The sequence below is a fragment of the Scleropages formosus genome, chromosome 4 (genome assembly GCF_900964775.1).
Source record: "Scleropages formosus chromosome 4, fSclFor1.1, whole genome shotgun sequence".
Taxonomy (NCBI): Eukaryota; Metazoa; Chordata; class Actinopteri; order Osteoglossiformes; family Osteoglossidae; genus Scleropages; species Scleropages formosus.
Genome location: NC_041809.1, coordinates 7,137,496 through 7,151,735, shown reverse-complemented (window position 1 = coordinate 7,151,735; position 14,240 = coordinate 7,137,496). Strand labels below are relative to the sequence as shown.

General features: G+C 37.8%; 1 protein-coding gene across 1 annotated transcript in view; it reads left to right on the top strand.

Annotated features, from left to right (window-relative positions):
* LOC108932684 (CUB and sushi domain-containing protein 1) overlaps window positions 1-14,240 on the top strand; it is a 389,881-nt gene that overhangs the window by 272,309 nt on the left and 103,332 nt on the right. The window contains exons 11-12 of the mRNA XM_029251436.1: window positions 8,315-8,418; window positions 9,127-9,239. Of these exons, the coding sequence (XP_029107269.1) occupies window positions 8,315-8,418; window positions 9,127-9,239 (217 nt within the window). The remainder of the gene's footprint in view (window positions 1-8,314; window positions 8,419-9,126; window positions 9,240-14,240) is intronic.

Sequence of the window (14,240 nt, the reverse complement as noted above, 5' to 3'; positions counted from 1 at the left end):
TCCCTCATATTATTATTATTATTATTATTATTATTATTACGTTTTTTTTATGTTGACTTAAAATGTTCTTTTTGCTTTTTGTATGATCAACACCACGAGCATTAAATAAGATTTAAAAGTGAAACACTTCTTCAATTGGTACTCATGGCAACAGATATTTTAAAAGGTTGAACTCAATAAATCTTGATAACATCTAATCTTCAGATGTAAAAAGATAAGTACGGTTGAATAAAGTTATCAGTGTAAGTAACAACTTAGCTGCGCACAAAGCAAGATAAGATTTGAAATTCAAATTTGAGCTCCATAATATCTATTAAATATGATACATTCTGACAAGTCTTTTAGCATACATAATTTCAAGCATCCCGCAGCGCCTTATGTAGGCTGTCTTAAGGCTACATGTTTAAGGCTGGACAAGTCAAAGAACTATATTATATGCGCTCTTTCAGTGCATCTAATGTATTTTGTTGCAAAAACAAAAAAAAAAAGTGAGCATATTTAATACCCTTCCTTAATTAGCTTAAAATGCTGCTGTTTTCCAAAATTATGTCTGTAAATTATTCATTGCATGTATATATTCTATGCTGACATTTTGCGCAGTTTGCCTTTCTGATGGGGATGGCTGGTGGCACAATAGTCAGAGCTGTCTCCTTTGGAGCTGGAGTTGGAGTTTAAGTCCTGCCTCCTCCTGTAGTATCCTTGAGCAAGGGACTTACCCTGAATTGCTATAGTAAAAATGACCCATCTGTATAAATTGCAAAATTGTTGTCGTAGCCTAGCATTTCCATCACAGAAAAGCATCCGCCAAAAAGAATAGTATAAATGTTCACTCTCTGTTTGCATTGGTTTGCACTGGTTTCCTCTCACACTCGGAGGAGATTCGGAGATGTGATTTCTAATAATAAATCAATAAATGTTCCGGCATTCTGTTACTTAACGGAATTATGAGTGTTGCGGTAAACTTGATACTTGTTTCATTCAAGAGAAAGAGAAAAAAATAATAATGAAAGAACTGGAAATTGTGCATTTCGCAATTATTATAGGGCAACTGTTTCAGATTCTGGTCCTGTGCTCATCCGCCTTGTCAATTATGCACCGTCTCCGCTTTCTGCACATCGGAACCACAATGGCTGATGGGACTGCATTCCAAACAGAGCGTCCCTCAACCGCCCTTCAGCAGGTGTCTTATCAAGCTCCAGTTTTCCTTCAGGAGATCTTGGAGTTGCTGAAGAATTTTTGCTTTGAGCACCTCAATCAGGCTGCTTTAATTACCACTGTAATAAACAATGTTTTATATTAGATGTGGTTTTAACTATCAGTTGATCATCTTTGTTTACCACGGATTTGGTTCATTCAGTTTCACATTGCAACTGATATCTTAACCGTACACTTACCTTCTTGCTTTGAGTGTACGCACAAAACTCAGAGCCTGTCATTAGTTCCCGAAAGAGTCGTCCGTTTCAAGTGTACAGAGTTCCGCCATGCAGCACATTGTAGGAATAACCGTTTCTTCTTGGAGCTTCAACTCTTTGAATCATCCATTTGTAAATGTGCCACTGTAATTTATGAAATGTCCATAAAGTGCTTTGTTGTGCATTTATTTCCTCCTGAGAATGTGTTGTGCTCTGCAATGCAAAAAGGGGTCAGCAAAGACTGACTTCTGTTTATGCAGCATTGGAAAGGATTTTAAGATAAATGGCTGTTTTGTTGTACATTATACCTTATCCCAGTTGGGGGGGGGGGGGGGGGGGGGGGTTATAGTTTTCTCTTTAATGTGAAGAAGCGGCTATGAGGAAAGACCTTCTACAAACAGGGGAATAGTCAATACTTGAATTTTAACTGTAGGCCTGTTGCAATATTAATGTAATAGTAATGTGCAGAATTCACTCCAATGAATAGAAGAATAGAAAAGTATTGTGCTGAAAAAAATTAAAGAAACAGAAGCTGACAGAGAAGGTTTACCTGTGTTAGATTAGCTAAAAGAATGTTTAAATGTCCTTTCCATCCAAGATGCAACATAGGGGTCATTCCAGAAAGGCTAATGTACACTAATTAATAAGTCCTGGAGAAAATTAAACATAACTCAAGTCGGAAAGACTGAAGCAAAGAATTAAGCCCTTCAAAGACACTGGAAATTATAACTGCTAATTAGGTAGATGGCTGTCCGTGGTCAAAGTAATGACATTAACTTCACCCCCCTCCCCAAGGAAGAAAAGTTTTCCTTATAGACCTGTCAAAGATGACAAAAGTTAATATACTTACAAATCTAAACAGGAAGAAATAATTATGTATCATAGTAATATATGCTGTAAGTGGTTCTGGGATGTGAGGAGTATTGCATAGCTTTGTGGTCTTGCAATTGTTAAGAATGGCAGATTGTTAATTTTGCTCTTTTATTTGCTCTGGAGTTGAGGTAAACAGTAATTGTTCCTATAGATGTGGCACAAAGAGGACATTTTGAAGTCAAGCAGTGTCCGATTAGAAAAGGGGTACCTTGATCACAGCTAATATAGAAGAAGATGGAATTCGAACCTGAAACCTTTGAGTCCGAAGGCAATAGCGCCAATCATTTTGTTACCAGCCAGAAGCGTGAAAACTCTATTCAGTATGTAACAGCAAAAACACGATGGAAAATGGTTGCATTCACTGCATGACAGCACAACCTATGCCGGTGAAGCTCCGCTGCTCTTCCAGGAGAATGCGGCTGCGCAAGATGCATCCTGCTGAAGTGCTGCTTCAAAAAAAAAAAAAAAAAAAACACACACAGACTGTATTGACTGAAAGAGATACATCTGGCACTGATTGTCAGAAGACCATTTTGCTCACTGCCTTGGTGAGTTCTTCTGGTCAGTGTTGTGGTGGAAGTGGGGGCGGACGTTCCATTTCGACTCCGCAGTGACTTCAGCGTTTCTGCTACCAGAATGCCTCCATTTCTTTGCTTCTGAGAAGCTGAGTTACCTTCCAAATACTGTGTCAACACAATACGTCATTTTTGGCACGTCCCATTTATATTTCCTCCATTACTTGAGGCTTTGGGTTTTTTGTGAAATAATTTCATAATATCAAGGCAGGGATTTCTGTATCCATAAAATGCATTTCATGTCTCGAAGTTAAAAAAACCATCAACTTTGAATTAGTTTGGTATAGTAAAGCTGCAGTATCAAAACATCTCCTTCATTAGGCTTTTTTTCCACCATGGGCAGAGCTATTTGGCCTTGAAGATTGTCTGACACCTTTTATCCATGACCAGCACTCATTTGACCTTTTACTGGCAGGCATGGATTGCATTCTTCTGAGAGCTGATGAATACTACAAAGGAGTCAAGCTGTAAAATCTAATGATTAGTTTAGTAACTATTTGGATGCAAGAAAGTTCATGTATTTGCTGCTACATTTTAATTAATGCCAAAAATTCATCTGCAGGTTGATGTGAATTGTGATCATCCTCTGGATGCTTTCAACACATGGGCGTTGATAAATATATATTTCTCACAATGACACTGATTTTAATTTCTGACGATGTCATAATTCAGGACTGACATCTGCAGAAAACGCGTTTGATATTGCAAACTTTCAAACACCTTTAATAGCCTTTTGTTGCTTAGAGGTTACATTTTTACTTATTGATACAGGTGGACATTTTCCTGAATTCTAACAAGTTAGTTTAATAAAGCATGATAATATTACATCATCTGGGACTGAATCCAGTGACCCTCAGGTTACCCTTAGTTGGACCCTACTTACTTTACTCGGTTTACCAGTTAGAATACATTTATGAGCTCTCTCAAAGAAAAATACGTACGATACTTTCCAATATACAGTTTCATCTCCCTTGCCTTTCGGTTGGGAGGTTTTTGTTCCTTTCCTCCATGGCCAGTAAACTTACTTATATCTTGAATAATTTCATGATTATTGTAGTAATTTAACATATAGCCAACTATCTATTTGTCTGATGGTTTTGTTCAGTGCTCTATATCTGTGTGAATAGAGCGCTCTATAAAAATAAATTGAACTGAATCCTGTGTTGCCCACAGTTCATTTAATAATTAATTATAAATTAGTTTAATCATTAATTTTACCATGAAAGAAGTCCACCTTTGTATAATACTGATTTTATTACTTTTTGTGTTTTTTTTTCATATTAGCTTTTCCATTACTGCTCTTATACTCCTGGGTGTCTGCAAAACTATTACAGAAGTACTGGAAACAGGGGAAAAAAAAAAAAACACATGTTCATCAGTCTTTATGTGTACCCATGTCCCCTCGTATTAGCCCACATCATCTGTCCACCACATCATTGTCTGTTAAAGAGAGTTGATTTCCAGTGAGTTTCATTTCTGTACTTTTTTCCCTATTCTGTGTCTGTCCTTGCTGAAAAATGCATGACTTGTATTTACCTTGGATGTGAAGTGTATGAAAACGTGTGCTTCGGCTCCGAGAGCAGCATTTAAAAGAGACGGCGCTGGACGATCTCGCCAAAATTGAAAATCCTGGCGGCCCTTGGGACTGCGTGCTGACTGCTATTCTTCCTGGCCCCCCTGACTTGTTTATGCTCTCGGTGTCTTTCCTTTCTTTCGATGGAGTCGACCTGAGAGTTTCAGAGAGCGCAGGGAGATCACTGGCACAGTAGCTGTCAGATGCCGTGTGTTTTGTGGGCTCCGGAGCTGTCCTCACTCTAGCACAGCCACTGTAGTCTTGGTTCACTCAATTTTAATTGAGAGGTGGGGCTCATCTGTGGAAGGCTCTGAGGTCCAGCTTTGCTGACCCTTACTGCATGCTCACCTGGGTGCTTTTTCCTCTAACATATTAATACTTTTTCAATATAAAATATTTCACTTTATGTCAACCTCTTAGGCTCTCCCAAGGTACAGAGTGCTGTCCTTCCTTTTCAGTCTGAGATTACAGTAGGAGATTGTTGGTTGAAAAGAAATCTGTTACTCTCAAGCCAAATAAAAAAAAAAGGTCATATATAGTGCTGGTGGCTTGAAGCACCTGTTCCGTGACAGTGATATAGATTCAAATACTGCAGTCTTTGTGGAGTTTGAAGGGTCTTCCATTTGTATTTTTTTTTTTTTTGTGGTTCCTCTAGTTTTGTCCCACAGTCCAAATACATGTGTTTCAGGTGTATTGTTGACTCTGAATTGGCCTTAATGTGTGTGTATGTGTGTGTGCGCATGTTACATTGCTCTGCTGCACAAATGGGTGAGTGATAGTATGGAATTTAACGTAGTGTATCGGCTAAATACTAGCTAATGTTCATTGTAGATCACTTTAGAGAAAAAAGCTAAAAATGGAAATTCAAATATTATTTTAGTATTTGTATTACAAGTTCTTATATATTTCTTATACATACACACATATGTGATGAGGTTATTTGGTTGATTATTGACCTAAACATGTACATGTATATATTAAAAATATTTTTTTGTGTTTTCTGACAGTTTTCAAAGGTTTTGAGTGAATGTTCCACTTTGCAGATTGCAGTGTTTGTTCAGTGACAAAAGTCACTATGTTTGTTTTGTATGTTTTGTTTTTTCTTTCAGACAAAGACAGAAATGGTTGCTGCAGAGCCCTTGTCAGGTATTTCAGCACTAAATAAAAAGAAAACAATCGATAGTACCCAAAACATAGCGCTGAAGTCTATGGAGAGAACAATCATTGAGATGTACTGTCCTTTCATGATTGTATTTATATAGACTAAGTGGCATTTTTATCTTCTTGCCAAGTCTTCTGTAAAAATCATATCGCTGTCTGACAGGGTAATTTGCCAAGGTTATAGTTTAGTCCGTTCATTTAAAATTGTTCCCAAACAGATAAAGGCTCCCAACAAAACAAAGTTTGACATTTCATTAAGACGGCCCATGTCAAAAACTTCTGAGCTCCTTAGTAAAATTATCGTCCCGTGAAATATGTTTACTTCTGACTGCAAATAAAATTGTATTCTTTGCGGATTAAAACAAATGCTTTTGCACTAAGGACTTGTCTAAGTGTTTCTGACATGACAATTGTTCCTTGTAAGATGAGGACTCTGTTGGCGAATTTGGGTTCGGTCACTACGTTGACAGGGAGAAATCGAAATTAATCGTAACATACTGGCCTGTCTCGTGTGTTCATTACTGGTGACTATCCGTCCTAGACCAGAACTTCGAAAAGGGGATGCATTTGCTGCCACATTTGACAGTTTGTTCTGCATAGCTATCAGTGAAGTGTGATGCCTCCCATTTTGATGATTTCTTTGTGTGGCCTCTTTGGCCGGTCGTTTGCCTTTGGCCTTTAAAGAAAGAGTTCGGAATCTGTTGGTGTCTGTCAAGTTAATTTAAATTTGAGAGGCTAATGAATATCTGTCTATTTTTATTTGAACACTGTGACGAGGCTGTCAGAAAGGTTCATTTTCACACATTTCAGGCCATGGAAAGAAAAATAGAAATAAGGACATACATATTGTCAGGACATTGCAGAGAAATAACCTCCCAGCTTTGTTTTGCAATTATAAATGGCAGCACCGTATGTAATTCTGAATAAAATTTTGTCTTGGATTATGTCCCATATTATAGTATTCTTAGAACGACAACTTATTTATAACATGGAATTTTCTATTATGTCTCCGGATATTTGTCAACATACATGTTATTCTGAGGAAAATGAAACCGCCAAAGTGTATCTTACACAATACTATGTTTTCCTTAAATAACAGCCTTTGATAGATTCCTCTTTGTTTCTTTCTCGTGCTGGCAATGGTATAAATGTGATACAAGCTATGCATGTCCGCTTAATATAAACATCACGCTTGAAAATGGGTAACAATTTAACCGCGAGTAGCCCATTTGTTTCCCTCCTACTGCCTTGGTCATTTGTACCAACAGAGAAGGTTTTTCCGACTGAAAATGTAACACATTTCCGCTAAATAAATAGATGTGTGTGTGTGTGTGTGTGTGTGTGTGTGTGTGTGTGTATACATATATATGGATGAGCGTAATGACTCTATTACCCAGTTGAGAAAGTGTGAGGAAGCTGATAATGGGGTTGTCCTAATTAAACTTTATTACTTTCTTCCCATTGACTTTTCAAATCTAATTTTCTTTTCATTGCAATTCTTCTCATGCTAAAAAAAATATGTAAACAATCTTTTTCTCCCAGAATTTTTGGAATAAACAACACAAATCTAAAGTGTCTTTTAAATAATGACTGTACAGTGATATATGTGTGTGTGTGTGTGTGTATCTATATATATATATATATATATATAAAATTTCCGATGTGCACTCATAAAGATGCAAACACTCATTTAACAACCTATTTAACCTGTGCTGCAATTCAAAAAACATAAAACTGTAAAATTTGCTGTTATCCTGTAACTGAGATATTACCTTTTAGCTGGAATGAACCATTTTCCATTTGTACCCAGGCATTGTAGTACCGCAAATTTAAAATTAATCTCTCAGCATTGCTTTTAACTTCTACCTTGCCTTAGCATTTAGTATGTAAAGTTAAATGTTTTGTAATGACGTTCAGCTCTTTTCACCATATTGTCTTATTCTTGCATTTTTACTGTCTTGTTACTTGTTTTAATGAACTTGATTAGTATTATGTGTTGTCTATGAAAATGTATAGAAATGTTAGATAGAAATGTCTGAACTATATATAACAGGTAAAAATATACATAAAAAATTTGTTTCTGTTACATTCATGGTATGGACCATTTCAGAGGGAAGTACAGTATTTTATTTGGGACTTTAAGCTCCACATCAGTGCTATTTTTGAGTTGCAGAGGCCAAAAATCCCATTTAATGATTTCATTAAAATATTAAAATAATTACTTTCAGAAGCTGAGCTAAACAGAGAGTAGCAGAATGTTAAATGGAGTTAACACAATGTAATTTTAATGCTTTCATTAATTTCCCATAATACACAATGAAGTATATGATTTGATGTACAAAATGATGTGTTATTCATACCCCGCTGATTATGTGTAACTGAATATAGCACATTTTCATTTTTGTGTATTATGAGTGTGTCTGTCAGTGCGGGCCCATTGTTGAAGGCTTGTGTTGCATGGTGTCAAAAGTTGCTGAGAACATTTGCATACCTGTCAATTCCACCGCTGTGCACCAGGGAGATCCCCAAAGGTAGACTTGAACAGCTTGAAAATTCTTGAGGGAGAACTTTATGGTGAAGTAGCTGAGCTGCATTGGGGAGAAAAAAGGATATCTTCACAAATCCTTTGAGGCTCTTCTGAATGTACAAAAAAAAAATCTGGTCGTCTTTTTTTTTTTTCTGGTTGCCTTCATCAAGTTCTTTCTTCTGTTTTCATCCAGGTGATAAAGCTCTCTTTCGAGGAGTTTGACCTTGAGAGGGGGTATGACACCCTGACTGTTGGGGATGGTGGGAAGGTTGGAGACACAAGAAGAGTGCTTTATGTGTGAGTTCTCTTTCTGTGTGGAGCCTAATGCATGCAAAATACCCAACAGTGTCATGTGGTATTTTACTGTTGATTTCAAATTTCCAAAATACTAACAGAAGTTTTGAAGGTATAGACTTTAATTTACATTTACATTTACTTTTATTCATTTAGCAGACACTTCTCCAAAGCGACGTACATCTCACAGAAAATGCAATTTGTCTATTACATTAAGAGAAAGAGACATGGTTGCACATGTGTGATTCTTAAGTACAGCTAGTTTCCTTCCTTCACCATATGCACTGACATTCATCACACAAGGAGCTGCAGAAAACTTTACCAGAATATTGCTGATTCCTAATCACCTTCCTAGTCTTTGTTTTCTTGGAGAGAAACCTTGATCATGAACTTGTATACCTTATGGGCATGAACATTCATACTTTACATGATCTTAAGAGATCATGGGCAAAGTGAGAACCGAATGAACCAATGTACATCATTTGAGTAGCTGCGTAAAAGTTTATCCGCTATTCAAAAGTTATAATCAAAAAGTTATTTAGCATAACCATGTACGCATTAACATGCACTTAAGAGATCATGGGAGAAGTGAATCTGGAAGAGGTAAGCTTTAAGAACCTTCTTAAATGTAGAGAGAGATTCAGCAGTTCTGAGTTTTCTGAGTTCTCAGTATTCAATAAGTTCACAATTCACATCTCCAATGTGTTTCAGCTTGACAGGCTCCAGTGTTCCTGACTTGATTGTGAGCATGAGCAACCAGATGTGGCTTCACCTCCAGTCGGATGACACCATCGGCTCGCAAGGGTTCAAAGCTATCTATGAAGGTCAGCAATTCACAGATAGGAAACACCTTCCACATGCTTTCTTCAGTCAAAAAAAGGTTGTGACTTCAGAAGTACCTCAAGCAATCAAACAACACTTACAAGGTTTAACAAATGTAACTGCAAGTAAAAATTGCATTGAATTTATTCTCATTAATGTAAATCAACTAATTAAGCACCACATTAATATTAATTAATTAATTAATTAAATAAATACATTATTGAATTATCAATGGACAATACACATTCTCTAAAACTGGTACCCTTGGTTATATGAACTCTAATCTGTCAGACCAAATCCATATGTTCAGATATTTATGCGTACATCAATTAGTGTAGCAGTGTTCGTAATTTTACTTTTTAAATCATTTTTTATTTTATGGACGGATCCATGTATGAGCAATTATTTTGTAGTCATTGTTACATTTTGCAATAATGAGAATGTGGAACTCTGGATGATGTATGAGATAAAATCATCAGATCAAGTTTTGTGAGTGTAGCATCCGACCATCTGCTTCAATAAACGTTAATATGCAGAATGTGCATCAGCAGCACAACCGCTAATCCACCGCAGTCATCAGATGGCTATACTCATTCTTTTTAATTGATGAATAACAATGAGGTTGCACTAATAAGTCATATGTTTACTGGGCACAGCTTTCTGCCCTGGCAAAGTCATCTCCCATGATTCATGCTGCAAAGTAGATAAGGTATTGTTCGCGGCCATATCGATGCATCTCCTGAAGAGTGGTAGACAGAGGGCAAGGAGTGTTTTGCATTTCAGTCAGCATAAATGGCTAATAAAACATTCTGAATTAGCATAGAAGTTGACGTGGCATTTAACTTTGCTGTTGATGAAGGCCGCCGACCTGAACTTCTTAATGTTCTTAACCCGTTCAGTGTTAAATGCAGGCGCAGCATTTGTTCTAAAATTCTATGAACTTAACTGAGTGCAGCTGGGTAAAAAACTTCTCATCTCCTTTGTCTGGGAATTAAAAATTTCAGATGAACATTTTTTTTTTTTTTTAAATCCCCAAAAAATTTTGATTCCTGATTTTTTTTTTTTTTTTTTTTTTTAAATTGGCATACACACACACATTTTCAGAACCGCTCGTCCCATACGGGGTGACGGGGAACCGGAGCCTACCCGGTAACACAGGGTGTAAGGCCGGAGGGGGAGGGGACACACCCAGGACGGGACGCCAGTCCACCGCAAGGCACCCCAAGCGGGACTCAAACCGCAGACCCACTGAAGAGCAGGACCCGGTCCAACCCACTGCGCCACTGCGCCCCACAATTGGCATACAAATATGTAGAAATAAGGTGAACACAGTTCAAACATAGCATTATTGTATGAAATGTATCGCTTGTTATACTCGGTGGTTCTTGTGCATTCCTGTGCATATTTATCTGGTTTATTTTAGCACACTTTCAGACTTTCAGTTATCTATTGTACTGAGACTTACAAAGGGGCAACATGCAAACCAAATAACCTCTTTTTGCGATTAGACTTCTGGATTTTTCCATAGAACTAAGCCCAAGTCAGGTCTACAGCAGAATTCATGAATATCTTTCTATGGCTCATATTCAATGGATGGGTGATCGGAAGGGAGAGGTAGACGATGACTAGATGGCCAAATAGTGCTCATGGCCTGTTGATTAATCAGGTTAATGGGGCAAGGGGGTATTGTTACATTTTTCCAGAGACCTGAAAATCCTACCAAACTGATTCTGATCCAGATTAGCTGATGAATTTGAAAACAATTCATAGAGACTTACTTGCATGAAATAATACACTGAATGAAACCATCAATTTATTAAGTTTCTGTTCGAAAGTACCTTGTCATGTTGTTCCCTGTTAAGAGTTATGATATGCAGGACACCATTTCTTGAGTCCTTTTTAGCTGTTTAATGTTTTCTTTTTTGTGTTGCTTTTTCTCTTTTTTTCAAATAACGACAGTAGTAGTTCCATTCCAACCATCTATTCATCCAGGCAGTGTCAACAATCACTTGTCCAGTGCAGGGTTGTGGTGGTATGGGGCCTATCCAAAAACACAGGAAGCAAGACAGAGTACAGTCAGGATGGGACACCAGGGCATTGCAAAGCACTAATATACACACTCATTCCCTCACACATACGCACTAGAAGCAATTTAATAGCACCAGTTCATCTGCAGAACATGTCACCGGTGGTTCATAGTTGTAGTATTTCTTCACCCATTAGGAAGAAGACAGAGAATAGACACAGTAAAATCAGTTATTAAGCTTGGATCTGTACTGTCAACACTTTTAAACTTTTAGTCAGTTTAATGAAAATAGGCAGTTTCAAACATTGCTTCTGTTCTTGAACTATGCTATAATTGGCTCTGCAATTTGCATTAGAATCAGCTTTTCTGCATGGAGTGGACTAATGAACAGGGTTCAGTTTTTAAATATAGTGAAGTTGGCTGATATTTGGCATGATAAAACCAAATTCTGGCATTGGAAAATATGCCGCTTTGTTGCTAATTCAAAATGTCTACCGTTGGACATGCTGGAGAATGCAGTTGCACTGCACAACAGTATAATTTGGGATATCATCTGTCAGAACACAAATGGGTGCTTTGGTGTTTCAGGACAGTGTGTAGGCTTTCACTCAGATATGTGCATACTTTAAATCCCCTTGGCCACAAAGCAAAGGCATTGAACAGATGTTATTTATCTGTCAGGGTGAATCTCGGTCCCTGGGAATGTGGTGGGATGTTTGACAATGAGGACTCAGACCCTGATGAACTACAAAAGTAAAAGCCTTATTTTACATAAAGACAAAATATTCTACGTTAAGGTCAGTGTAATCTGCAGCTTTCTGACCTCCTTCTTTGGCCAAGCCTGAACAGAATTGTGCAAAATTTTTCTACTATGTTACCTTCAAGAACTGGTTTGCCTGGGAGATACGGCTGAGATAGATACAAGCAGTCTCTTTCGGAAGTAGAGAGGTCTACAGAACCTTCTCTGTGAAACTTCACTGTCTATTAGCATTCTTTGGTGTGTGTATTATAAGCACATTAATGTTTAGACTATGCAGTTTGTTATAAAAATTGTACAACAGCAAAACAATGAATGATGAACCTTTTTCAGTTATTCCAGTGGTACCATTAGTATTGTGCATCGTGGTGGGTGGTTGGTGCCTTGCAGTGATATAAATTTTGAGTGATCTCTGCTTCTCACCTCTGGGATGTGCTACGTTGTTATGTTTTGGCAGGAACATCAACAGGGACATGTGGCAGCAAAGGGGCAGGGACACATTAAAGCTATCAGGGACCCATTAAAGCTATCGACCAGCAATGTTACGGCTCCACACTTTGCAAACATGGTTTTGTTCCTTTCACAGGGACAAGAAGAGAGAGATTGATAAAAGAGGGGAAAATAACCAACAAATACGATGGAAAGACAAATGTAGGGAGAGTAAAAGTAAATGATACACATACCTAGCTAATAGAATTCTGATTATGGAAAGATAAAAAAAAGTGATCATTAATGAACTGCAGTATATGAAGTGTGTTGCATAAGACAAAGTCAAGTTTTAAGGTTTTCCTTTTGAATACTTTTAACAAATGGCCTCATATACCTCTTCAGGCAAGAGTACTCAAAAACATGTTTAATTTGCACTCTCATTGCATCCAGTGGCATAAGGCACTCATTGAACTGAGTCATTAGAGTCTCCAGTGTCAATCTAGATTCCATTTTCCCTCCAGTTTTGCAGATTTTTTTATTTTTATCTTTTTTTTTTTTTATGTTTTTAGTTTATTCATTTTTTTAAACAATTTTGAGAAAACCTTTTTCTCTGGGGGGGATTGGCCTGTGCCTGCTCTCTGGTGGGTCTGGGGTTCGAGTCCTGCTTGGGGTGCCTTGCGACAGACTGGCATCCTATCCAGGGTGTGTGCTATCCAGGGTGTGTCCCCTCCCCCTTCAGCCTTGTACCCTGTGTTGCCAGGTTAGGTTCAGGTTTGCCGCAACCATGCTTGGGACAAGCGGTTTCAGCCAGTGTGTGTGTTTCTCTGGCGCAAACCTGAGTTGCAGAAATCAGCTTGGCTCAATTTTATATTTGCCCTGTGAATCAATTAGCAATATCCCCAATAGCTCCCTTTTTGTGAGGGAAACAGAGACTGCCCTCCAATACTGCCTTTCACGTAGTTACCAAATAAGGTTCACGTAAAGACCTGCAGAGGAGCAGCGATACTAAGTCCTGTTGTTGAAACTTTCACATGTGTGGTCTCTCAGATATGAATTCAGTTTCCATTTTATCTCTTCTTCATTGCAATATGTGACTAATGCCCAGTTTAATTTGATCGCACACACACTTTAATTAATTATAGTGCCTGTAATGACAATTTTTGAAAGATGCATGGGCACTACTTGTGTCAGAGAGCAAATCTGAGAGTTATGATTAATGCAGTCTTGGAAATGTTATGGAGGTCACATTTGGTTATACTGTTGGCCATTCTTACAGTCTTACTGTAATGTTCCCTTGAATTCTGTAGCCTCCTTTCCAGATTTTTGAACTATCATTTTATAGCCTATTAGGAGCCTGTAACTTGTAATTGGCAGAGTGTGGGGATGGGTGAACCTGTGGGTTGGGGAATTTTAAGGGGCTAAGCCTACCCCCAGAACATGATTCCCTAGCTGGATCAGTGGAGCGGTGGCTGATAACATGAGAATTACCTTCCAGAACAGCCATCATGTGCATACCTGGAAGACCATTTCCTGTAACAGCCACAAATACTAAAGCTATGGGAAATCATTTTTAGCCTGTTGATGTATTTATATGCTGGAATTTATGTTTGAATTAACAAATTGTCAGGACTGCGCAAATAGTTTTTTAATAGTTTATTTTAAATGGACCGTGTGCAGGATTATTGCCATTTTTTAGGCCTTAATACGCATACAATTACTGACTTGGAATACATTAATGAATAAAGATGCCACAATGAATTAATTGTAGGATGTTAAAGCAAAATTATTGTA